This window comes from Thunnus thynnus, chromosome 17 (genome assembly GCF_963924715.1).
Source record: "Thunnus thynnus chromosome 17, fThuThy2.1, whole genome shotgun sequence".
In the NCBI taxonomy this organism is placed as follows: Eukaryota; Metazoa; Chordata; class Actinopteri; order Scombriformes; family Scombridae; genus Thunnus; species Thunnus thynnus.
The window spans coordinates 26,670,020-26,695,317 of NC_089533.1; the positions used below are offsets into that span (position 1 = coordinate 26,670,020).

General features: G+C 39.1%; 1 protein-coding gene across 2 annotated transcripts in view; it reads left to right on the top strand.

The window, feature by feature from the left end:
- Positions 1–14,905: 14,905 nt before the first annotated feature.
- Positions 14,906–25,298, top strand: part of igf2bp1 (insulin-like growth factor 2 mRNA binding protein 1) — a 64,969-nt gene continuing 54,576 nt past the window's right edge. Inside the window, exons 1-2 of one of the 2 annotated variants that reach the window (XM_067570145.1) lie at positions 14,906–16,420; positions 17,618–17,678. In XM_067570145.1, coding sequence (XP_067426246.1) covers positions 16,246–16,420; positions 17,618–17,678 — 236 coding nt within the window. In that variant the 5' untranslated portion in view covers positions 14,906–16,245. The remainder of the gene's footprint in view (positions 16,421–17,617; positions 17,679–25,298) is intronic. The other variant, XM_067570144.1, reaches the window with a different exon arrangement.

Genomic DNA, 25,298 nt, shown 5'->3' on the forward strand with positions numbered 1-25,298 from the left:
AAAAACAAAAAAAATGTGTTTATGAATTTATTTTTCTGTCTGTTTTACCATCATCAACTATGTGGGAAAATATCACAACAGTTCCTAGATGCTGCCTTAATTATCCAATCAGACGATGACAAATGAGTTCAACTGATCAATGAAAAAAGCAAACACACACTGTCATCAGATAAGTAGGTAGAAGACATCATTCCAAAGATTAGGAGAGGGATAGAAAATGACGGTAGTAAATAAGACAAAATTCCATAATTCATCACAAATCTAGGCTGTATTTATTTTATCATACATAGAAGTTTCAAAGTATTAAATAATTAAATAATGTAAGGAAATACTGAAGGTAAGTTAATACAAAGGACTATAAATCTTTTTTATTTTTTTGACTTTTTATTTGTAATTTTGAGATATTAACAAAACAGCATAATGACAGAACATAGTGAGACATGTAGAGGGCCTTCAACTGACCAACCTCTCCTACACACCCACCTCATAAATACTTCACAAAGACATAGACACACCAAAAGACAAACAAAAAACCCCCATAACAACGTGCTACACCTGAAGACATTACAGTTAACTACCAGTGTTCAGCATGTTGTATCCAGACAGGTTGCCTGAGATTCTTAACATAGGTGATGAATGAACGGCTGGCAGGTTTTTCATTGTGAACAAGTTTTTTTCTAGCTCCAAGAACTACATGTGATCCCTGATCAGAGAGGCCTGTAATCCTTCCACTTTAAAGGATCAACCGTCTGGACCACTAATCTTAATTTCTTTTCAATTTAATCTCATCTGTCATCAAAAAATCCAAGGAAATCCTATCAAAGAATAACAGATATTATAATAATACCTAAAACAATCAAGCAAGTTGGTTTAAGTTTTTTTTTTTTAATTATTTTTGAATTTTTACATTTTTTCTATACTTGGCTTCAGAATTCCCCAACTGCAGGGTATTAATGGAAGCGGACAAAGATAACCAATGAAGTACCTGAATTAGCCCCCAAAGCTTGAATATTAGACCAGAGTCACATTTTTTGAAAACAATCATGGAAAATCATCACAGAATTTAAATTTGTAGATGATTCCATATACTGATATAGTTTTATTTTGGACAAATCAAAGCAAATCTGTTTCACAATGAACAGCGAGGAGATCCAAGCAGGTACTTTAAGTACAAAATGTATCCTTGTACTTTACTTAAATATTTCAATTTTACTCCACTATGTACACTTAGTTATTGCTGGGTATGTGGGTCTATCATGAAGCTGCCATGTAGTAGCAGTGGCAGTAGTGTGTGTGCTCTGAACTTAGTGGGAACTTGGAGGTGATGTTTTGCTGCGGGAACTCCTAACAGGTTAATCCAGCCGTGCTGTCAGAAGAAGGAAACCTCTGCATTCAGAGCAACATGCAGTCACACAATGTGTTGTTGATAACAGACTTTGATTTGCATAACTTACAGCAGCTGATATAGATCTTATACAATAGGCTGTTTGTTGTCAGGGTGAGATATTTAAAACACCACATGAAACTATAAAACTCTTCTTTAAAAGCCAGACTGATGCAAGTCTCTGTTAGAATGTTACATTTATTGCATCCAAAACCCTTAAAGATGCATTTCAGCATCATGTTTCATCCAAAATATAAATGCTGATTTTTTTGTACATCATCCTGTAGCTGGTTGTCAGAAGCCCTCCATGTGTCTGAGTATTCTCTGCACTGATCAATACTGTCCTGATCTATAGAGCCTAATCACCTCTTTAGACTTTAAAAGAAGAAGAGAAAGAATATGAAAGATTGGTTTTTGTAGACAACATCTGGATGATCTGATGAATATCAGAAATTGGCTCGAATCTAATGGATTATTTTAAATGATAAAATAGGATAATGAAAATATCAAATAATTTTATTTATTTTTTAAAAGGTTTTAAAACTTAAGGATGTTTGTTTGATAGATATTTACAGTATTAAATCAAAGTGTTCAAAGCCTTTGATTTATTTGTTATTAATATGATCGTTATTATTATATGACGCGACAGGTTGCTTTATTTCCCGTCGGTCAGCCAAAAGTCAACAGGTGTCCGTCCATAATCCGACACTATCAATATAATCCGACAATCGGCGTGCACGCGGCGAGAACGCGCATTTGAATTCAACTCTTTAAGAAATGAACGAGCCGATCCGCGCGCGCTTATCGGGCTTATTAAAGGTTGTGGAGGCTTCAGCCGCGCGACACTCCTGTGCAGATCACAGTGAATTAATATCCGCTTACCGGCGGATTCAGAGTGTGATCACTATCGATGATGGTTATTGATAAAAAATCGTTTGCCTATTCGATGGCCGGGCTCGTGTTTCGGCGTCCCGGGGCCTCGGTGCTTTCAGCTCCGGTTGTCGGCTCGGTTCAGAACAGCGGCTCGTTTATTAACACGCTGCCCGACTAACATGTCTCATACATGATTTCTGATTATCAATAATCTATATCCTGAGTCCACGTTAATTAGTAACAGCTGTGTTTTTGGCTGTGATCAACCGGAAATGGTATTTTAGTCAAAACAAGAATACGCTTCGTTTCCCATTAGAGCTCATGAATTCAATTTATGCCTTTTTATTATATATAAATAAATTATTTTGGGGCGAAAACGAGTTAGTTTGGGTCATATTAATTTCTTTATCATAATATGAATAGTAATGAGGAGAGAAACTAAAACATGAAGCGTCACAACAGTCACACACAGGCTTCAGTAAAAATGTTTCCTTCAACATGTTTGCTTCAAACCAGAAGTTTACGTCGTGTTCGGACTGAATAATGACGTTTGCGTGTCGGGGAGTCTCAGGCTGTGTGTTGGGCCTCCGCAGGCCTCGCGGCTGATCCCCCCCTCCCCCTCTCCCCCCACCTCCCCCCGCCGCACCGGAGCGGAGGCCCGGGTGTCGCGGCCCGCAGCAGCCGCGCGGTGGCGGTAGTGGCGCGGACAGAAAAGAGAAGTAGCATCCGTTTAATTGACTGGAGGCTATTTTACTTTACAGGCTCTTAACCGCAACCAGAATAAACAGCTTATGTCATTTCAGGCATCATTAACAAAAGTCAAAAAGCGAGTTAAAAGCAGTTTTTAAGAAAGAGTTAAGAATAAACTTAACAATGAAAAGAATAAGTAGAAGTATTAACAGAGACTGCTTACACGTTGTTGAATAAGGTTTTTTCCCGGTCAGTTTGTCTAATATATTTGCATCATGGAGAGTTTTTTCACTGTAGTCTTTATAATAATAATGTGAAATGTTTGTGTGGTCATACGCCTGCTGCTTCTTCCTCCTCTGTGTTGTATTCTGTTAGTCTGCTTTCTTTCTTTCTTTCCTCTCATTCAAAGAGCCCAGATGACGTTTCTCATTTCATTTCTACACTGAGCGGTTTTAAACTAATTGTACCAGAAGAAAAAAAAATCGTGTTTTCGTGTTTCCAATCAAGTAGAAAAACCTTCTCTCTGTTCATGAAATAGTTCTCAGTCTCTCTCTGTCGGACTTAAACTCGCGTTTTTTGGAGCTGATTATTCTCACTCGTTTTAGGTGCAAAAATGAAGCCAAAAAGTCGACATTTTTTCCTGTCACCGTGTTTTTTTTGTGTTTTTTTTGTTTCTCCAGATCAGAGGAAACCCCCTCTCTCCTCCCTCTCCTCCCCCTCCTCCCCCTCCTCTCTCTCTCTCCATTTTGTGAGCTGTGGAAGCAGCAGCAGGCTGCGCGCTGCCGCCACATGAGGGATATTGGACTATTATTTTGATCCAGCTCGTGGTCGGTGAGTCCGATTCACAAATGGTTAAACTCCCTGAAATTATGTCTTTTTTTTTTTATTTCGTTCATCCAATCCTATCCGGCCGTAATGAAAACATGCAATCTGACTGAGATCCAGGCTGCACGAGGGAATCCAGATCTTCGATCAATCAGCTGAATTCTAGTAAAAACGAACATTAGAAATACATCCTGAGACAGAAAAACCAGATTTCTTTGCTTGTTTGGAAACATTTGATAATTGACTGAATCGAACCAATGAATGAAACTCTTCTCATTGACAGTTTCTTCGTTGTAAAAGTGGCTTGTTTGTAGCTTCTTATTCATCTCAGCTGGCTTGTTTTTGTTAATTCATAAAGCGCTCGAGTGCGTGTTTTGCATAGAATAGCCGCTTTAATAATCATCATTTACATGTAGACAGAAGTCTCATAAAGGAACTGATCAATGTAATAATTAGTCTTTCATGTGTGATGTTGTTGTTTTGTGCTGTAGCGTTGAGGAAAAGACATCAATAAAAAATCCTTATTGGTAAAGTCATATTTAGTCCGGAATTAATTTATTAATTTAGCTTCTCAGTTAGTTTTCATGTTGTTCACGTGAGCTAATTATGGACACAACTTTTGGTCACTTTGGTAACTTCTGCTTTGATTGATACAGATTTCTTATTTCCTTGGTAAAATTGTCCTTTTCTTCATCCCACTTCTTTTTTTTTCTGGGTGACTCTGCTGATAAAAAAGAGTTTAAACTCTTCATTAGAAACTTTCTCACCATCTAAACCTCTCGTGCTCTGTAATGCAAACAGAAGCCAACAGTGTTCCAGCAGGGAAACATTTCACACAGCAACAAGTCAAACATATTTACCACATTTGATCATTGAGGGATTGTGAAAGTGAAAATATGTTGCTGTGAAATGTTTTTTTTTGTTGTTGCACCTTTAAGGATGTGATGAGAGGTCAGTGCTGCTGGAAACTTTTCATTCATGACAGAAAATAAACAACAAGTATGAAGGATGAGTTTCAGGCAGTGATGGAAAGTAACTAAATACATTTACTCCAGTATTTAGTTGAGTATTTCCATTGAATGTCTCTTTATATTTCTACTCCACTACAATTCAGAGAGAAATACTGTACTTATTACTGCACTACATTTATCTCACTTATATAGTCAGTTGTTACTTTGTAGATTATAGATATGATTTTATAAAATATGTTAGATTTTTACAAATTAAACTACCTGCTAATACCTACCTGTACTTAAAATCATTCAAATCAGCTCCAGCTTGATCAACTAAAGCGTTAAAATGACATTTATACATGAATGAGTCAACAGTAGTGAAAATAGTGATGAAAGAATATTATATTTAATACGATAACACTGCAGGGGCCAATTTTTTACCTTTAATTTTCATATTGTAAGAATAAGTTTTAACGTAGTAGTTTATTTTACTTAAGTAACAGATCAGAATGTCTTTCACTTCTTTATATTTCTACACATTTCTGTCCTTCATGCTGCTTTGTGGCCTTTTATAAACAGATTTAATACATTGTTGTTATGAGCATGAATAAAGCGTACAGTTCTATGATAAATCCATCAATCTGAAAGCAGAATTTTTGAGTTTCTGCACAATTTTTCACTAAAACATGAATGACCTTTTGTTCACGTGACTTTTTAACTGTGTTTCAATCTAAGCTGGTGAGAGAACATCCTGTTTCCGTGATGTCAGCACAGGAAGTGAAGCCTACATGCGACAAGGCGTTTCATTGAGTATTTTAATTGAAAGTGTGCTGTTGTAAACATTTAAAATGGTTTGAAACCGCCGAGAAGTTGATTAACTACGTGAACTGAAATATTTCCAGTGTTCAGCCTAAAATTCTCCAGAATTTGAAAACACGTTTATTCTGCACTGTCCAGTTTGTCTCAGCTGTGTTGAGGCTGTTGCGTGAATATTTTTAATGATATATTTATTCTCAAGATGTTCATGAGATAGAAATAATCTACATGATTTTTGAATCGTTTTATTTCAGCCTGATTTTTTAAAAAATTTTTGTAAACTTACAGATGGAATTTCTAACTTTGGTTGTGAACTTTTGCCACAAATGCTGTCTTTGGAGCAGTGGACCAGTGTTTTAGATCTTCTCAATGAAGAACTCTTAGTTGGTTTTGATTATCATCTGAGAGGAAACTGTATGTCGAGGTTGTGTATGCTGAGTAAAATCTCTGGACTATTTTAGTCAAAGAATGTTGAAATTCCACTGATCCAGTGTCAGCTCACATTCATCTAAATTTAGTCAAACTCCAGTTAATACTAAAACTTCATATACTTATGGTATGAAATGTTTTGTTAACCTGAATATGAATGAGTATTTTTGTCTAATGAGATAGACAAACTATGCCAACTGAAAGTCTTTCTGGAGCTTTTAATCGCAACAAGAAGACTGTGATAAGATTGAAAGCTCAGGTAAAAGCTAGTAAGTGGACCTTGAGATGTTTTTTTTGATACATTTTGAAAGTATATATTTTTGGGCTTTAGAGTTGTTTATCTTGGTCAAATTTGGAACTGTTCATGGATATGATTTTGATCTCTTAACTGTAAAAAACAAACACCAGGTTGAGCCCAGGCTCCTTCTCTGTACATGTTTGTGTTCGTACATATTTACAATAAGATTGGACTGAACAATATTTAAATCAGTTTTAATCATCAGTTCACCAACTGTACAATAACTGTAACTGAAAAAATATAAATGACTCTTATTAACTTATTTTTATTTACAGTGAACTAGAAATAAACAACTCTCACCTCCCAAGTTTCCACTGAGCAAGACGCCTCAGTCAGGACAGAGTGTGGTGTTACTGAGACTGAAGTAGGACACATCCAGCAGTTCAACATCTGGAATATTTACATATTCATAGATTCTGAATTTTTCAGTGAGGGAGAGAGAGAGAGATGTCATTTTAAGAAAGTTAAACCAGTTAGTTGAAGTTTTTTTGTAGAAAAACCGTATCAGACACAAATTACTATTCAAATCAGAGTGTTTTTGAATCAGAGTCCTAAAACATGTGTGGAGGAGATTTTTTAAAAGTTCTTTTTTGGCCAGTGAATGAATAATGATGTTCAGACACACTTAAAACACACCAGACCTGATGTGTTGGGTTTTCAGTTTAACAGAAATGACTCCATTATGAGAAAATGGTTTCCTGCTCTCTTTTTCAAAATAAGCAATATGGAAAAAGTTGGTGCTTTTAAATCCATCCTGCTCAGGTAGTGTCAGAGATCACCTACCTGCTCTTCACATGCAGAGATGGCACGACTACAGACCGAGGAGACGATGCTCTGTTGACATTTCACCCACATTTTGACACTTTATCACCTTTTCAATATGTAGTAAATTGATCCTTTTATGCATGTAAAGCACCTGTAATTTTTTTTGGTGAATGTGCAGACATGTGGGACTGTTCTTCTTCTGTTTGTTTTGCTCTCTGTCATCTTGCTTGGTAAGCTTTCGTTTGGGTAGCAGGTACTTTAACTGAATGGATCAGATGTATTTAATGGATGATTTATTCCCAGCAAAATGAGGAAGAGACTGGCAGGCTTATATGGAGGCTGGTTAATCATCACACAAACACACAATCAACACTCAGCCACTGTGAAAAATAAACGAGCTACATTCCTGCAGTCATGTCGTGGTGTACGTTGTTTTCATTTCTACATTTGAGCATAACAAAATGAATGATGCTTAAACTTTTAAAAGTATTTCATACGTTTCTCTTGCAGCAGAATTTACTGTGAAAAAATATCTCCTGGGTGAGCAAAGTGTACTGTGAATGTATTGGTTATAAATCAAGCAAACATGTAAACGGTTGTTACATTTTTTCAGATTTAAAATATTAAAACAATTTGTCTGGACATGTTGGTATGAAAATACATTTTTATGGTGGAGAATATGGAAAAAATTGACTTAATAATTTTTGACTTAATGACTTGTTTTAAAATGGGAAACCCAAATAACAATTTTTAAAAAATGTGCCTTTATGGTTTATTATTTGTAGTCCATGTAAGTTTCAACACTTGGGTGTTGATTAACAGCAGGCTTATTGTGCAGCGTCCTATTAGTCAAATTCTAGTTTTCACTTTCCATGTTCTTGTTTTTTTCTCTCCATGTAGATGCTCATCAACATATGAAGGAATAACAAAGGTCAACTTACCTTGATGTTGCCATACCGACACCGGAAACAGCTGTGGCCAAAAAAAAATCTTAACTCAAGGTCCACTTACTAGCTTTTTCCAGAGCTTTTGACCTCATTTCATGGCCATTTGGATGAACAAACAACAAAGGTTTGAAAGCTCTAGAAAAAGCAAGTAAGTAGAATTTGAGCTGCAATCTCAAACAGTTAATCTCATCTCAAGGTCTAATATTTAGTAGCTGCTGTGGAGCTTTCATTCTTATCATATGATCTTCATCAGCAGATGGATTTCACCCATGTTGTCATAGAAACATAGATGTTTGAATCTCTATCCTTTCTGAGCACTTAAGGGACGTCTTGTCGTCTCCATCTGCTGATGAAGATCACGTGGTGTGATCAAAAGCTCCTGCACATCTACTAAACAGACCTTGAAGTAAGGTAAAACTTTTCATGAAATTCTGTTCAGTGTTCTTGAATACAGATGTGCGTCATTTGCTGATAAATAAGTTAAATGTATTTTTATAACCTATTTTAATGAATGAGATCATTCATAAACATTTTTTCTGAATAGTAAAGAAGGACAGAACATGCATATATTTAGTGAAACTAGATTTCGGGGGGTGTCAGCAGGTGGTGAGAACACATGTGTGCTGAGTCCTGTTGGCTCACATCTGGCCAGCTCTCACTTCCAGGAAGAAATCTGTCACAACAGTTTTTCATTTTTTTTTAATAAGCATGTGCACCAACAACTAAGACCCCCCATTATACACACACACAGTGACAAATAATTAATGTAGTAAATAAGTGCACTCTGGTGTTTTTCACATTTATGTTTTCAGCTCAGACGACTTCAGACTGTTAACAGGTCAACTAGTTTAATTGTCTAGACTGTAAACACTACAAGCAACCAACAGCCAGGAGGCCTCAGGTCAAAGCAGGTGCAAAATATATCAGAGTCCCCGCAGTCGTATAATAGAGGAAATAATAGGGAGAAAAGGTAAAATAGACATGCAGGCACTAACTATCTCTTGTACACTGATGGTGGATCTCATTAGTCCGGCAGCAGACGTCCTGCTGCTCTTCTTGTTGTAGCACATATGCATGGAAAGCATTTGAATAAATTCAATCAACACATTTTAACTGCAGACAGGAAGTCTTTACACATGACACACAAGTTGTTCCTTTGAGACGGCGAGTAGGCATGACAGGAAGGTCTGAGAGGGAAAGACAGTTTAAGCAAGGGAAGATATTTCTGCTTTATGGAGCAAATAAATGAATGAGTCATGAGTCTTGATTTATAAAGGAAGTGATTACTTGTAATCAGCTTGATTCATATACACTTCATTAAAAGGAATTCAAAATTCAAGAAAGTGGCATTTGGATGATCCAAAAATGCAGATGTGGACCATAAATATGTTTGACACAGGTGTCTGAAGTCATTTACTATTTTTTAAGTAACCTCTTTATATGAAATATCAAAAATGGCAGATTTGTGCGGTCTGGCTTCGCTACTACAAAACACATTTCTGGTTTACATTATGTACAGAAAATGGAAATCTTTTGTTTGTCAAATTTTCTCGTTCAGTTATGGAAAAAACCGCTGCCTGGATCTCATTATTTGGTTCTGAATGAGGACTCTTTCTGCCTCAGCAGCCTCATCATTACAGTTCAGGCCGTCTAATGAGGACTGTTTCTCTCAGTCTGTTTGTTTCTGCAGGACTTCATTGAAGTTACACGACATGTCTTCTACCTGCAGGCAGTGGAGGAGGCACACCGCGCCTACAGATGCAGCAGACGCTCACATGGAGGAGAAATCTGAATCCAGATTTGTCATGCAGTTAAAGGACTTTTCAGACTCTTTAAGCATCTTAAAAACCACATTATTCAGTGTTAATGACAGTCAAGACTCTTCTTGGTTCTTTCTCATTGTGAGTTAAAATCTCTGCCTTCAGTGACTTTTCAGTCTGACCAACGATTCTAGCTTCAGTCTGCACTTTGACCTGCAGATCCTTGATTCAGAATCAGTTCATCATAAGATCATATCATGTGAAAAACAATGTGTCAACACCATAAACAGAGTTGATTGTCACCTTTGCTATTCTCAACTAAAAATATTTCTCCATCTTCTGATCTCAAGATTCAAAGAGAAGGCTGGTATTATTCTATATTTTCCTTTTTGTCAACAAATCCAATGAAAAGACAAAAAACCATGATGTTGTTAGTCCGTCTCTCAGTACTTCCTCTCTGTAGCTTTCAGCCTCAAGCCCATCTGACTGAAGATGTACACCTTTAAAAGCAGCTTACAAATATAGTTCCATTCAAAAAAAAGTCTCAGTAATTCCCTGAAACAGCTGGTCACTGTAGTTTTTTCATTTTTTACATTTTTTTTAGCAAACATCACTCAAACAGGAGGAAATTGTGCATTTGCTAGGAACTACTTTCAGCTGCGGATGAATACACATTTGGTGTTTTAGTGAGTATGTCTTAAGGAGCTCTATGGCACAGAGGAATAATATATCAGGCTTTTATATACACACACACTACCTGTTGGCAGGATCAATGCAGTATTGGTTTTAGTCTTTCATGAGGTTTGTTGACAGCGAGAAGGAAATAGAACAGAACCAGCCTTTGCTTTAAAGCTCGGTTTATACGTACATGTCAATGGTAAAATTGCTGTCAAGCTTATCTTTGACTTCAGAGACACATGTAACTTTTCTCTGTATTCATAATAATATGTTGATTCCTCTAATCTTTCTGTTAAACATTGCACATAAGTGGAAAGCTTTGAAGGGCTTTTGAGCTTATATGGCTCAGCTCTGTCAAGAGAAGACAGTCGGGATGGGAAATGACCTCCAGCATACAGACAAATATCCATACTGTTTCTCTGTCAGCTTCTCTGACTTCTTTGGTGGGTAAACAGTCATGGTTTGGAGTGTGATTCTATCTGAAACATCTAGTTGGAAGGCAAAATAGTGGTTAGGATGAGATGCAACCCCTGATGTGGCCAGCGGGCGTAAAGGAGCTGCACAGTGAGCTGGCTCACTCTCTCTGGCTGAAATGTCTGTGCATGATGTATCTGCATTCAAATATAAAATGTTATGTGCAGACATAAAGCTGACAGTGTGAACTACTTTTTTGAGAACTTTTTTTTTCCGTGTTGAAACAATTCTGTTTGTTTACAGCACCACAGACATTCAGAGTGAAGGTGATTTTTTTTCCCCTTCCAGCCATAGAGAAGCATTATAACCTCAACATTTCAGAAATAGACAACACAGTTATTTTCCAGTCATATAATATTACATGCAGTACAATACAGTGATCTAACATTACAAGTGAAGAGGACACACAGTAGAAGAAGAGATAAACATTAACCCCTTTTGCATTTTCTCTCTTTGCATGTTGTCTCCTCCTTCTGCATTCCCGCCCAATTCACCCTGTTTCTCCACAGCCTTTGACCTCCGCCTATCGACCCCTCCCCCCAAACCCACACACACACACACACACACACACACCCACACCCACAAGGGAAGACTGTTGACAAGGTCTTGTGATACCATTGATGGCAGTGTTAGGAAGTGCAGGAGTACAAACAAAAGAGTCATTTCCTAATTTGCCTTTCCCCAAAGTGTACTAGAGGAGGAATATATGTGCAACAGTAACTATTTACTCAAGTACACATTTGAGCTACTTATTTACGTTTTATGCTACTTTCCACTATTACTCTACTACATTTCTGAAGGAGATATATGCTGCACTGTATTTATTTGACAGCAAGTTATTTTACAAATTAAGATTTTCCATTGAAGACATATTATAGATTAAACTGGCCCACAGTATATGAAATAGTTCAAATTAGAGCTGCAATGATTTATCTATTAATGGAGTAGTCCATCAACAGAAACATATTTTGATTATTATTGTCATTTTTCTAATAAAGATGCCAAACATTTGATGGTTCCAGCTTCTTAAATAAGAGAATTTCACACTTTTCCTTGTCCTAACATTATAATAAGTTTAGTATATTTGGGTTTTGGACATTTGATGACATCATTTTAGCCTCTAGGAATTTGTGATGGTCAGTTTTTCTGTTTTCTAAACGATTCATTGAGAGAATAGTTGTCAGATTAATCAATTATGACAATGACATGTCAGCTCTACAACATGAAAATGCTACTTATACATTATTGCATCAGTAATAATAATACATTAATACAACTTTTAACAGTGTAACACATTTTTCTGCATTGTGAATAATTTGACTTTTGATACTTTAAGTACATTTTTCTTACTTAAGTGACATTTTCGATACAGGACAATTTGCTTATGTGCAACATCACAGGACAGGTTGTGAACAGCCAGTTCACATGTTGATGAAGCCACAAAACTATAGTTGTAATTATTTTAGCCACCAGACCATGAAACTCTAAAACCTGCTGCACCTTTTGCAATTTAAATTGTGAACATGTAGCGGACTCTTATGTCAGAGCATGCCAACTGAGAGAGACAGACTTTATATTTGGATGAAAAAATGAAGAATTCCCATCGGACAAAGCAGTTTTAGAGAAGATATAAACAACACAGTATTTCTCACTTGTAAAGATTGATATTTTGGAGACGCCAGGTCTTCCGCCAGACTATCTGAGTGTCCATGTGAGGATTATATATGACAGAGAAAGGAAGAAATAAGAAAAGACAGTAGACAGGTTTTTCAAGGACACGTACTTCTGTTAGGGGTTGAAGCAAAGATAAGGAGACAGGATTTTCCAGGTAACAACAGAGGAGGGGGGTAGGGGGGTGGGGTGGGGGGTTAATAGGAGAATGAGGAGGGAAACTATGAAACCTTTTGTGAGGAAGTGATTTTTTTCTTTTGGACCACAGAATATGGACAGTGACTGTGAGTGGGCTGAGTCCATCAGTCACCATTATATTGTCAATTATCTGCTTGCCTCTGTGAGAAACAGAGCATTTTCTTAAATTTAAGAAAAAGCACAAGTCACAAGCTTGACTTCTGACTTATATGATAAGGTCATTAGATCTGGTCTTGATGAATAATTCCATTGGTGTCCAAGAAAACATCTAAACTTCTCAGAGGTGTGGTGCATGGCAGTGACTGCAGGTAACAATATTGGTGTTATTTTGCAAAAGGATCATAATGCCATCGGTCAAACACTGATGTTATTTATCACTGGAATGCACATAAAATCAAGTTGATGCTGCCAGGAGATGTGTGAGCATAATTAGAAGTATAGGGGGGGATGTAGACGGCTTTTATTAAGAAAAAAAACAAACAAAAAAAACATTAAAAACTTTTTTCTTCACTTCACCATTGGACACTCACACTCCTTTCGTTCTAAAAGCCTCAAAATCTGTTGGACCTTATGTGGTTATTTGACCCTTGGAAACCCTGGCCTGTGACCTCACCAGCTCCCCCGTGACCAGTGTGTGTGTTAGTGTGAGTGTGTGTGTTTCGTAAAGAAAGAAAGAAGGGGGGTTGGGAAGAGGAGTTCAAGCCATCTCAGGACAGTGAGAAAAAAAAAGGGAAAACTTAACTTGTATGTTGTCAAGTAGCTGGGTGGAAGACGTAGGAAGGCAGAGATAATGACGAGAGGGAATCTATAGAAGCTTCACAGCAATAAACAGAGGAAATTGGGAGATTTCAGTTGACTATAACAGCAGTGTAATGTGTCTCTACCATTCAAAAGATCATGAAGCTATATTAAACCATGCTGAAGCTGTTATAATAGCATAATTACAGTATTGCTCTGTGTTCCCATTCTTCTACTTCACACTGCACTTCAGGCAGTTTAATCTAATAAGAATACTGCTGTGACTAAGATGTGTCGTGCTTATGGTTATAATGTTGGATGTGATAATTAGATAATGTTAAGATGAATAGGATTTAAAGTACAATGTTTATTCTCTTTCTTGATTATTTTCTTTTCTATTCATTTTCAGGGCTGAAACATACATGTTAATACAGATATATTGAAATACCATCAAAGTTATTATGAAAGCTATAATAACTTACACCAAGGGCAAATATATATGTAGAAAAAAAACATGGATACCAAATAAATTGAGAATATGAGCTATGTTAGCACTATTTAATCTGATTCACTCTCAGCCAAACATGGAAACAATGGCGGATTTCTTCCTATATACAGATGAAAAAAATAGTTATGCTTTTACGATAAAAATGTATCATTTATGAGTATCTTCCATTATGAGGCAACAGTTACTGTACAGCCATTTGAGAGTTTGGATCCATTTTGAGAGCATAGGAGCCATTTTCTAACCAAGCGAGCGCGCTTGAGTGCCACGTTGCCTCCGGGCGTGAACAGTTTGGCTACAAAGTCTAAATTGTCTCTCTCACAGAGGAAAGAACCTTTCAAAAACCCAATTAGAGACATGTCGAATTTTTACCAACACAGGAAAGCGTGAGATAGGCACACACTGCACGCACAGAGCGCAAATGTGAACCACAGCCAAACTCTGTAGGCTGTGTGTGTGTGTGTGAGTGTGTGTGTGGGAGAGGCAGGCCCGTGCATCAGTCACTGCCTCCATTTTGAGAAGCCTCCATCCACGCAGAGGGGCGCGTGGTGTGTGTGGTGCTGTAGACTGCGCCATACTGCCATTTCCTCTGCGCCCCCCACACACAAATATGACAAAACGGACAAAACATGAAGCTATATGCTCCTGGTTGGGTGGGGCGAACACTGCTGAAGTTGTATTTTAACTCTGAGCGTCGCCTGTTGGAAGCCATGACCCTTGTGAGCAAGTTAAAAGCACAATAATTGTATAAGTGTCTTAAAAGCAGAGGGGCGGTGCAGTTTAACGCAAACTAAGAGATTCCCCGCCCGTCTCGATACAGCAGCCTGGACTGTGTTGTAGTTACACGGTGCCGCCGCCATATATGATACATTGTTTCAGTTAATGGGGCTCTGGGGCAACAATGTATCACAGTGACTGGATGGGTTTCCGCAGGTTGCAGTAGCAGCGCCCTCGCGGCCCCTGAAACAAAATGGGGCCCTGGACCTTTTGTTCCGCCGCCCCAAACAGCCTGAGGTTCACCATAGGTCATTTATGTAACATCAGGACTACTAACTTCTTTACCACGCATCATATTCACCCAGAGGGCGGGAACAGCAGAGAGGTGGGGGTGCTAGGCTATAGAATTAGAAGGCGGTGCCTTGTTATTTAAATTTGAGAAGTTCCTGACCACCTAGGCCTTCAGCTATTCAACACAGGGGGTGTAGGGCGACGTGAGTTGAGGCAATAAAAACAGTTCGACGCCCAAAGGTTGTCCGGTCTTAGCTTGTAGCTTACACTACTGAGTGGTGAAGGAAGTCTTGTCTCTCTATACTATAGCCCAATCTTCGCTTGCACGAGCTGAAGCGCATAAAGCGCATGTGTGGCTACGTCGTGTTACATAAAAGCCACGGTGCTGCACACAAACTGCCCCGCGCACACGTACAGTACAGTACAGTACAGGATGGCGCGAGCACAGCGCGGAATTAGGGGTCTCGGGTTATGTGCCTAGGCTCGCGCACATACACACACACACACACACACACACATACACACGCACTCACCCTAGGATGAGAGGGGGATGCCCCCTCCCCTTCCTTCTCTCTCTAACCTACTCCAAATAGACCACGTGGTTTCCTCTTTGCAAACAAAAAAAAAAAAAAAAGAAAAAAAAACGTGAATTGGACTCGGTTGGAGGGGCGGCGTCACCCATCTGCCGGCAGCAGGCGGATCGCTGAGAGAGGGAAGGGTAGAGATCTAGAGAGAGAGAGGAAAACATTTCTCCCGACCTGATCCCGCCATAGTTTTTCCCACTCTTCCACCATAGACCCATCATCAAATCCACCCAGTGCAACCCACCTCCTCCACAGTGCGATAGAAAGGCTGCTGCTTTATTCGCCTGCTGGGGCCGGCTGCAAGTCAAGGGATTTCATTTCTTCTCCTGCTCCACTTATTCATCTGGATTTACAGCTAGAGTCAACGTTACCATCTATTTTTACACTTTTGAAATCTCTTTTTTTATTTTAGTTTGCCGCCGAGAATTAACATTTGTTTCGTTTTGTATTCTTCTTTTAGATCTTGTTTCCTTTTTAGATATTCTTGCCTTCTAGCGTGATTTCCACTTTCAGTTAGTGTGGCAAGTGTGACAATATCTTGTTGCGCTATTAACAAATTCAGCAGAGAAACTTTTTTGCTGGCTTCGATTTCAGTTATTTTGAGCTTAGTTTTTTTTTCGTTTTTGGACTTGGAAAAACAATTTCCACCATGCACAAGCTATACATTGGGAATCTAGGCGAAAGCGTGACTGCCGAGGACTTAGGAAAAACCTTTGACGACCACAAGATCCCATACTCCGGACAGTTTCTAATGAAAACCGGCTATGCGTTTGTGGATTGTCCGGACGATCACTGGGCCATGAAGGCTATCGAGACGTTTTCTGGTGAGTTAAGGTGGACTACTGACCACCAAAGACCCTCTTCCACCTTTAGTTTCATTCATTCTGAAGAGAAGCCGTAGACACCGGTGTATAACCACGAGTGCATGCCCATATTCAGCGGTGTGCCCCAGTTTCACTCTCCGTCCACCTCCGAGGCTCTTAACATGAACATGCTGGATAAAAATAAATCCACACAATTATTTAACTGATGGCAACTGAATGAATCGTGGTGTGTGTGGAGAGCTACACGCCCAGGGGAGCCATTCAACTTTTGCAGGGGGAGGGACACACGTAGTGTAAACGTAAAGCTATACAGTAAAGGCTGAGCGAACGTAAAGCACTAGCTTACTCCACAATATTGCTATTAAACGAAGGAGGTGATTTACAATGCTGTGATAATTGTGGCTCGTCCATGTCAGCCCCAAATGTGCATGTGAGTGTGGTATTGATGTGTAGCACTCTCCTGTGATATAGAATGAAGCCTTGCTGGCTCCCCTCCCCCTTTAAGCCGGCAGTCCACTATGACAAAGATAGAAAATATCTTACCCTGTCTACTTACCGAAACAGGCCTCACACCAGCACCAATCCAAAATTATCGACAAGCTGCAACATTATTGTAAAAGCTTGATTCAGACGACGGCGTCAGTGATTTCTAGCCCATTTCTCTGTATTCTCATGATTTCCTACATATGTAACGTGAGGAGCCAAGGTCGCCATGCCAGTCAGCTCCCTCTGCCTTCTCTACATGAGACCTCACCAAACACCAAAACTCCCAAGACACAGTGCTGTTGTACAGCATGTGGACTTTAAACCGTTTAAAAAGAAACACCGCCAGTCACAGAGTAAAATAATTATTCGTATGGTTGTCACACTGTATCTGTGAGGCTTTGAGGAACCCATTATAGAGCAGAAAGTAACATGCTTACACTGTTCACTTGTTCCACGACTTTTCAGCAGGCTAGTGTTTTTGAGTCCTCTGAACCTGTCCGCCTCTCATGTTCTTCTCAGCTTGGTTTCACCTCTTTCTTCATTCTTGAATAAGTCGCAGGCTTCAAAAGTTAGCTGTTAGGGGTCCTTCACTGTAGCAACGCACCCCGAATACAGGATATTCCCACCATAGGCCTGTAATAGCTATAGGCCTATAAACAGTTAGCATGTAGCCACAGTGTGTTCTGAACCTCCGCTCTTTTTATTTTTCAGGTAAAGTGGAACTTCAGGGGAAACGTATTGAGGTCGAGCACTCCGTCCCCAAGAAGCAAAGGTACTAAACAGCATTCAGCACTGTGCCACCCCTCCCCCTCCTCTCCAAGACCCCTTTTCATGTGTTGCATCACCTTGTTCAGGCCTTTCTTTAATGGAGTTATTACTGAATATAAACATTTAATTGATTAATTTGCAATAAGTGACATAGGCCTATTGAAATGTCTCCCTTTTGTTTCGAGCCACATGGAGGCTGTTTCCGGCGCTGTAGCAGCTACTTTGGTTGTGTTGGTGTGACTGTGTGGAGCTTCAACTTTGTCGGCCATTGCTGTGAAACTGAGCTGTCACAGCTTTAGCTGTAGCTGCCTGCCGTGCTGTGTGGTGTAGTTGGGTTGTTCTCCTTATTTGAAAATGCTGGCGTTGTTTGAGTGCTGTTGGTGAAGCCAGTTAGCATGTAGAGATAATATTCTTCGCTAAGTCATCACATTAGGCTATAAGCACGTCCTATAGCCTGGCAGGCTGCAGGGCCAGCCTGTCATGGAGCCCGCAGTTTTTATACTTTTAACAGGATTTACAATTACACAGGAAATTCTGCATTTGGGAAATGTATTTATTGGTTATTTCATGGTTACGTTTGTCAACTTTTAAAACTCTGTTTTTGGAGTGCATAGTTCATTAATAATATTTGCTTATACACATTGTTTCCATACATGTAGCTTTCGACAAAATTGGTGTAGTGTGTGTGCCTGTGAATGTTTAATTTAAATTAACCTCTGGCTGCAAATCATTTAAAAAAATGATACTATTCGTTATGACGGATTAACGTTCAATTGAGTCTAATAATTATTTGTTGGATTTATTTCTGACTTGGTAAAATATTTCCAGCAAAAGTGTAGATGTTTCTGTGTATGTGATTTGAGTCCTAATAGTTTCAAAAATGTTAAATAAATGGAGCACACGTCTTCTGTGAAATCTCACTGTTTTTTCGTAAAAACACAGCAGTGTGTTTGGAGTTTTTATGGATGATAATTGTAATATTTTTATATTAGTTTGAGCTCTTTTGTTTTTGTATCCAGTTGTGAAATTAAAGCAGGATAGTGGCGTAAATATTTGCACATTTGGTCCATCGTGACACCAAAGCATTTCATGGAAAAAAGGAAACCTGTAGTTTAGATTTGTGTTTTTTATGGAATTTCCTGGGTCCACAGGATAAACTGAAGTCCACTGTAGATCAGCTGCTCTGTACTAGGAGCCAGACTTGACCTGCTTTAAACAGTATTATGGAATTCGCCTATAGACCATCATTCATGCCTGTAACCTTTGGCACAGATACGAGGTGAGCAGTCAGCACAGCTCTCCATGTTCCGCCATTTGGCCACATGTGTGCGTATGTGTGTATCCCATGATCAAAATGGCCAGTGAACGTAGATCTCATTCTTTTTATTCAGTTTTGGCTTGGAATAAATTCTCACATTTTTTGCTAATTTGTATTCTTGTGTTTTTGTGTGAATGTAGCTAAATATTTGAATTTGAGCTGGTTTTGTGCGCCCGCCCTGCGCCACGAGAACAAACTAGAAATGTTGCAACATGGTTGAGGAGCAAAAATACCCACAGAGTGATCTTTATGCAGATGAATGGCGTTAAGCAATGAGCCTGAATCACGTAGTAGTCAAACTAAAGAAACAGGTCACTTGCCATGCTCAGGGAACCAACATGGCAGCAGGCTGTAATTTCTTATAATCACCCAGTGGGTCGGTAAATTATTCTGATGGCTCTGTGTTTGTGCGAAGAGCGTCCCAGACCTTCTCTGTGATAACCTTGAAGAGCCATAATGATAAAGGTGATTTGTGAGAGGGGGCCACCGTGGGTGAGCTGAAGCCTTCCGTGGCTCCACAACACGTGGTGCGTCCACGCAAAGAGGAGTCACTCCACGTCAGGCAGTGAGGGCAAAATGGCGAGGCAGTGAATGAATCAGGAGCATAGTGGAGGCTGCTGGGGCTTCACTGTGTGTCGTTCCGGGTCTGCTGAGCGCCCGGCTCGCCCTGTGGAACATCCACTGGCCTAGTTCATATGTTTAAGTGTTTCTGTTTTAAAATCAAAGCAGCAGGAGAGAATTAATGTCACGGTAAAAATATATATATTTGGAAGCCCAATCTTAAAATGGCCGTTCATACACTCAGCCAGCCAGAGGCAGACTATCCAAATTATGTGCCAAATTATTGTGCTTAAATATTGATGTCAAACATCTGCTCAGCTATACAGTGTCCGGACGCCTGTGAGATGTTTGAGTCAACACACATTTACTTAATTATTTTGTAAATGTTTAAAACATCCCAGTTGTAAAACTGTACAGCAGTGGCGTATTTATTAATGAGCGTCAATGTGAGCAAACAGACAGAGGGTTTTTTTTTTTTGCCAGAAAAAAACTGAATAAAGAATGAACTGTGACGGTGGTATAGTATTTTCAGAAATACGTATCAAGCTGTTCCTGTAATCCTTTCCTTTTTAATCTGTCTGTATTCTCGTCAAAGTCTGAGAGTATATTTGAGTTTTCAGGTCAGTTGTTGCTGCTTTGTGTGAGTGTTGGCTGCTGTATGACTTTCATTAAGTCGATCAGTTGTGGTGGATCCTTTGTGCACACCTACAATTTAAATATCTGTGTTAAAACGCCATGAAGTTGCTGTGATGCAGTTAATTCCTACATGGAACCAAACTGGAGGTGTGCGTGTGTGTGTACGTGTATGTGTGTGTGTGTGTGTGGGAGGGGCGTGTGTTTAGAGGGAACAAACCCTTTTTTTTGAGGGGGGAGGGGGCCGCCTAGAAGTTCTAGAGTTCAATTCCTTCTTTCTATTCTGTTCAATGTGTCTTTGCTGAACCCCTGCAGGCTGCAGGGGGCGCCGGCCCTGACTGCTGCTGACCCCTGACCGTGTTGTGGACATGTACGCTGTGTGTGTGTGTGTGTGTGTGTATATATATGTGTGTGTGTGTGTATGCGTGTGTGTGTATATATATAAAAGGGACATGCCAGTGAAATGACTGCAGGAAGATGGAGATGGAAGGGTTTTGCGTTTCAGAGATGGTAATAATATTCATCATGAAGTTGACTGAAATGTGTGTCAGGCTGCAGAGGTTTGTGGGAGGTCAGCTAGAGTGGTAGAGGAGGTGGAGGGTAGGGGAGTGGTAGAGGAGGTGGAGGGTGGGGAGCTGGGTTGTGTGTGAGGAGGGGTTCGGGGGGGTGGGTAATAGTGGGGGAAGAGGGGGGGTGTGAGGAGGGAACAAGCTAGTGGCCCTGGAAGGAAGATAACGTATAGAATGCTAGTATGAGTGAGTGTGAGTGTAAAGCAAACCTAAAACAGCAGCTACACCCACCAAAAATTAATTAAAGCTTCTACTTCTAAAACTGAGATAGACAGTGAAGGATAAACAAACAAATCTGCCTGCAAACCTTCCATTTAAAGACTATCTTCAATTTTTCATTTAGTAAAAAATAAAAATTAAAATCTTATGGACCCAGTCTGCAAAAACACATTGTGTTGCAGCAACCAAGCACACAAAAAAATAACATTTCTTTTCATTTATTCAAGGGTTGGTTAGAGTTGGTGTGCCAAAATAATTGCATCGGTTAATTTTAAATGCAACACAAGAAATGGTCACAGAAAATTATATTAATTAAAGAAATTTTTATATATAAAAAAACAAGTGTTTTAACACCCGTTTTACAACAGATTTAATCTAATTAAATTTCTTTTAAACAGATTTCATTAAATTTAGAAAGTTTTCATTAGAGTCTTTTGGATTTTCCCCTCTAATTAGATTTTGTTTATGTCTACAGTCATGACAACTAGACTATCAGAGCCTGACTTGTGTATTCATTTAAAAAAAAAAAAAAAAAAAAAAATCCCCCTTTTGTAATATTTCCAGAGTTAGGAGTATGATTGTTTGCACTCAGTCTTTGGTTATGAAGGCAGAGGTGTGTGTGTGTGTGTGTGTATGGGTGTGTGTGTGTGTGTGTGTGTGTGTGTGTGTGTGTGTGTGTGTGTGTGTGTGTGTGTGCGTGGTAGTGTTATGCATACTGCTAAGTGTTCAGGAGTTGATTATGGCAAGTTCTGACCTTTGACATCAAATACAGTTGTTATCTCGAGCTGGCGGCATTCTACAAATAAAATCAAAATTGGTATGTTCTGTTGAGGAATACAGAAGGTGTGTGACTCCGCCCCCTAAATACTAGACTTGGATCTCCATAATATGTACACACTGAACTCCAGAAATGTTCCCATTTGATTAACAATATAATGTTTTAATTATATGGGTTCAGGGTGTGTGTTCCCAGTTAACCTGCTGTTTATATTATTTCCAATAAATTTCCATAAATGATTTCCATGTGACTTTAAAAAGAAATCCATCCTGTGAGACTTTCATTCACAACACCCCAAGATGTAGTAATTGCAATTTTCTGTATGTGCTAAACCTCAGTGTCAGTTATCTTTATATAACATGGGTTAACAGGAAGGGAGATGTTATCGTATGGCTCGGTTCATCATACCTAACTGAAGCATTAAAAACAATAGCAAAGAGCACCGGATTGCTAGCTAGACTGAGAAGCTTCCAGGTAGGTTAGCATGTACAGAAACTAGCAGCTACACACCAGCATACTCCATAACAAAATACATTTGTTATGTAATGATATGATTGACAGCAAGTTAATGAATTTGTCACTTTTTCTAAAGTTATGGATAGCTTTCTCAAACCAGCTGTTGTACTCCCCCCCCCCCTTCCATCCTTACTGCTGGAGCACAGTAATCTTTCTGTGTCTCCTTGTTTGGTTTAGAGAATGAACAAACCCTTTTCTCTTATCATTTGCTGTAAACACCGTACCGGACATATTTTTAACCCGATTTATTAGTTATTTACTTGATACACTTTATATACTTTTTTTTTGCGCAGTCAGAGCTCATCTTGTCTTCAGTTTGGATTAATTCTCCGTCACTGCAACTCAATACCTTCTGCTGCAGACGGACATTTGCAGCCAGCTAGAGCATTTATACGGCTAGTAACTGCTACTTATTCTACCACTGACTTCATTCAAAAAACAAATCACATGCTGTTCTTTTTTTTTTGCTGTAGAGCTTGATAAGAAACTTGGAGAAACTGTTGTTTCTGTTATTGTAACAAAAAAAAAAAGTTTCTCATCTTTAAAACAGGAAAAAAAAAAATCTGCATTGGTGTCTTTAGTGTCTAGCATCGTTAGTTGTCTTATGCAGCCGGTTCTCTTGTTTTAATCCTCGTGTGTTCTAGTTCTCACTTCCACATATGCTCACACAGAAAGACTTTATTTTGTTTTACTGAATCTAAAGTAAATGTAGGGTGCTTGAATATGCATTACCAAGCCGGCTGAATACCACTACAGCAGTTTCCCTGTGTTTTGTGTGGGTTGGCTGTGTACGACTCTGTCAGTGTGAATTCAAAAGAAGGAAGCAGATTCTGCACCTCTCATCCTGTTCTTGTTTTCTATATTCATCCTCATGATGTTTGGATGAAAAGTTTTTTTTTTTTTTCTGTGAAGCCCCCCTCCCATGTGTCCATCCATCTATCCATCTATCCATCTATCCATCTATCCGTCCATCCGTCTGTCCGTCTGCACATCCATCCATCCAAGTTCATAACAAACCAAAGCAACGCCACTTGGTCATTCCTTCTGTCCTTCCTCTATCATTTCCAGCCCATTAGTCTGATTTGTACAAATTTATTTTTTTCAAAATACACAATTTTAGTCTTCTCAGTTGTGAATATAAGGAGATATTTCTGCTTTTTATATTTCAGCTTGTGTGGAATTAGTCAAATATTTTAGAATAAGACGTACAGTAGCTCCACAACCCAGCCTGTGGTTGCTGCATGGTGCATGTGGAGCTTTAAAACGCCCGTCAACGCGTCGACCGCCATCACCTTACTGTCAGAACATCCTTCTCCATATCTATTCTTCTTTGCTTCATAATGAGCCGTCTAACAGCTCATGTATGGTTCGAACAGCAAAAAGAAACATGGAAAAAACAGACGAGGAGCCTGCCAGCGGACAAAGCCTCCATATTCAATCAAAGACTGTGACGTCACTTCCAAATGAGTTTATAGTGTTAAACAGCTGCCGGTATCCTCTATAATCCTCATCTCCTCAAAAAATCCCAGTTTAAAAATTCTAAATATTTTCTCACAACGTATCATGACGTTATATGACGTATCTGCTTTTTCCAGCAATACACCAAAGCCACTACATATATCTAACTTACTCCAAATTATTTTTTAACGGCTTCACCATTACAGCAAATAGCAAAAATTAGATACTTTGGGCGTCATCTTTATAGTCATTTCTCAGTAATTTAGTTTGATATATTTGTAACCTCTTAAAACTATAATATCTCCTCTATGATTTAAAAAAAAAAGAAAAGAAAAAAGAAGAAGTAGTGAAAGTTAGAGCAAATCTCAGCTGCATGCCGTGCTTCTGTAATGATGAAACCGTCATCGGGTTGCGTTATCTCAAGGTCATCAAGCTACCCTTTTTTCACAAGCTTTCAACCACATCTCAGTCTTCCTCGGCGCACAGAGAGAGCGTCAAACTACTGTTTCCACTGCATCTCAGCCCACTTCCACCATAAAACCAATATATGACACTCACAGATGCAGACAGTAGCTTTGTGGTATAGAATATTACTGCATATATGCATTAGAACTATGAATCTAACTGGCAGAACTGAATCAAGAAAAGCCCTTAAATTAAGTCACGTAAGGTCACATTAAACGCTGCAGGAAACAAGCTCTCCGTGTGCAACGCTGCCGTTGCAGATTTGCCTTTTTGTACGCATCCACAATCAGTGTTTCTGTGCTTCCTCTCACACGAACACGCTCACCTGCAGCCTTTAGTTTCCACTCTCTAATTGACGTAATTGTCAGTTATTCAATCATGCAAAAATGTGTTTAGTTTATGAATTTGATAGCTCCCTTAGAAAAGCGTCAGTAGTTACAGATGATGAGCTTAATTGTCTGTAAAAGCAACAAGTAAACGCACTAATAACATGCTGCGCCACCATGCTATTTAGTGAACCCGCTCATTTCGGTCCATGTGGGTGTCGTCCTGGCCGACCTCACTCAGCCCTCCTGTGTGGTTCGGAGCAGCGAGGTCACTGCTGGTAGTGATTCAATGTGTTGCTCAAGGACACTTTGGCAAGATGTGTGCTTGAACCCGGGGTTAGAAAGCGAAAGGAATATATCTTTCTACAGAATCTGATCAGTTGAAGCGTGTGAGTCAAGCAACAGAATGTCTATTATTCAGTGTTAAATGTGATAGCACTGACATTGAAAATATAAAATACCACCCAGATGATTTTTTTATGACATCATTGTGTTCAAAACGTTCTCCAACTGCGTTTTAATAAACTGTAAGATAGTGATCATCTGCTGCAAGTGCAAGCTGGGAGAACTTCTTCAAAATTCATCCTATAGCAATCGAAAAAGAAAATTTTTTTTTTTGTCTAGTTTGAGTTCACATCATACACCAGTGAAACACACCGGTCAGCATTTCAGAAATACATATGTTGACATAGTCAAAGGTCTACACATGTAAAAGGAACTGGTCAGCAGTCATGTTGTAAGGAACACGTTTCTGGTTTTTTGATTCGTGCTGCTGTTTCCT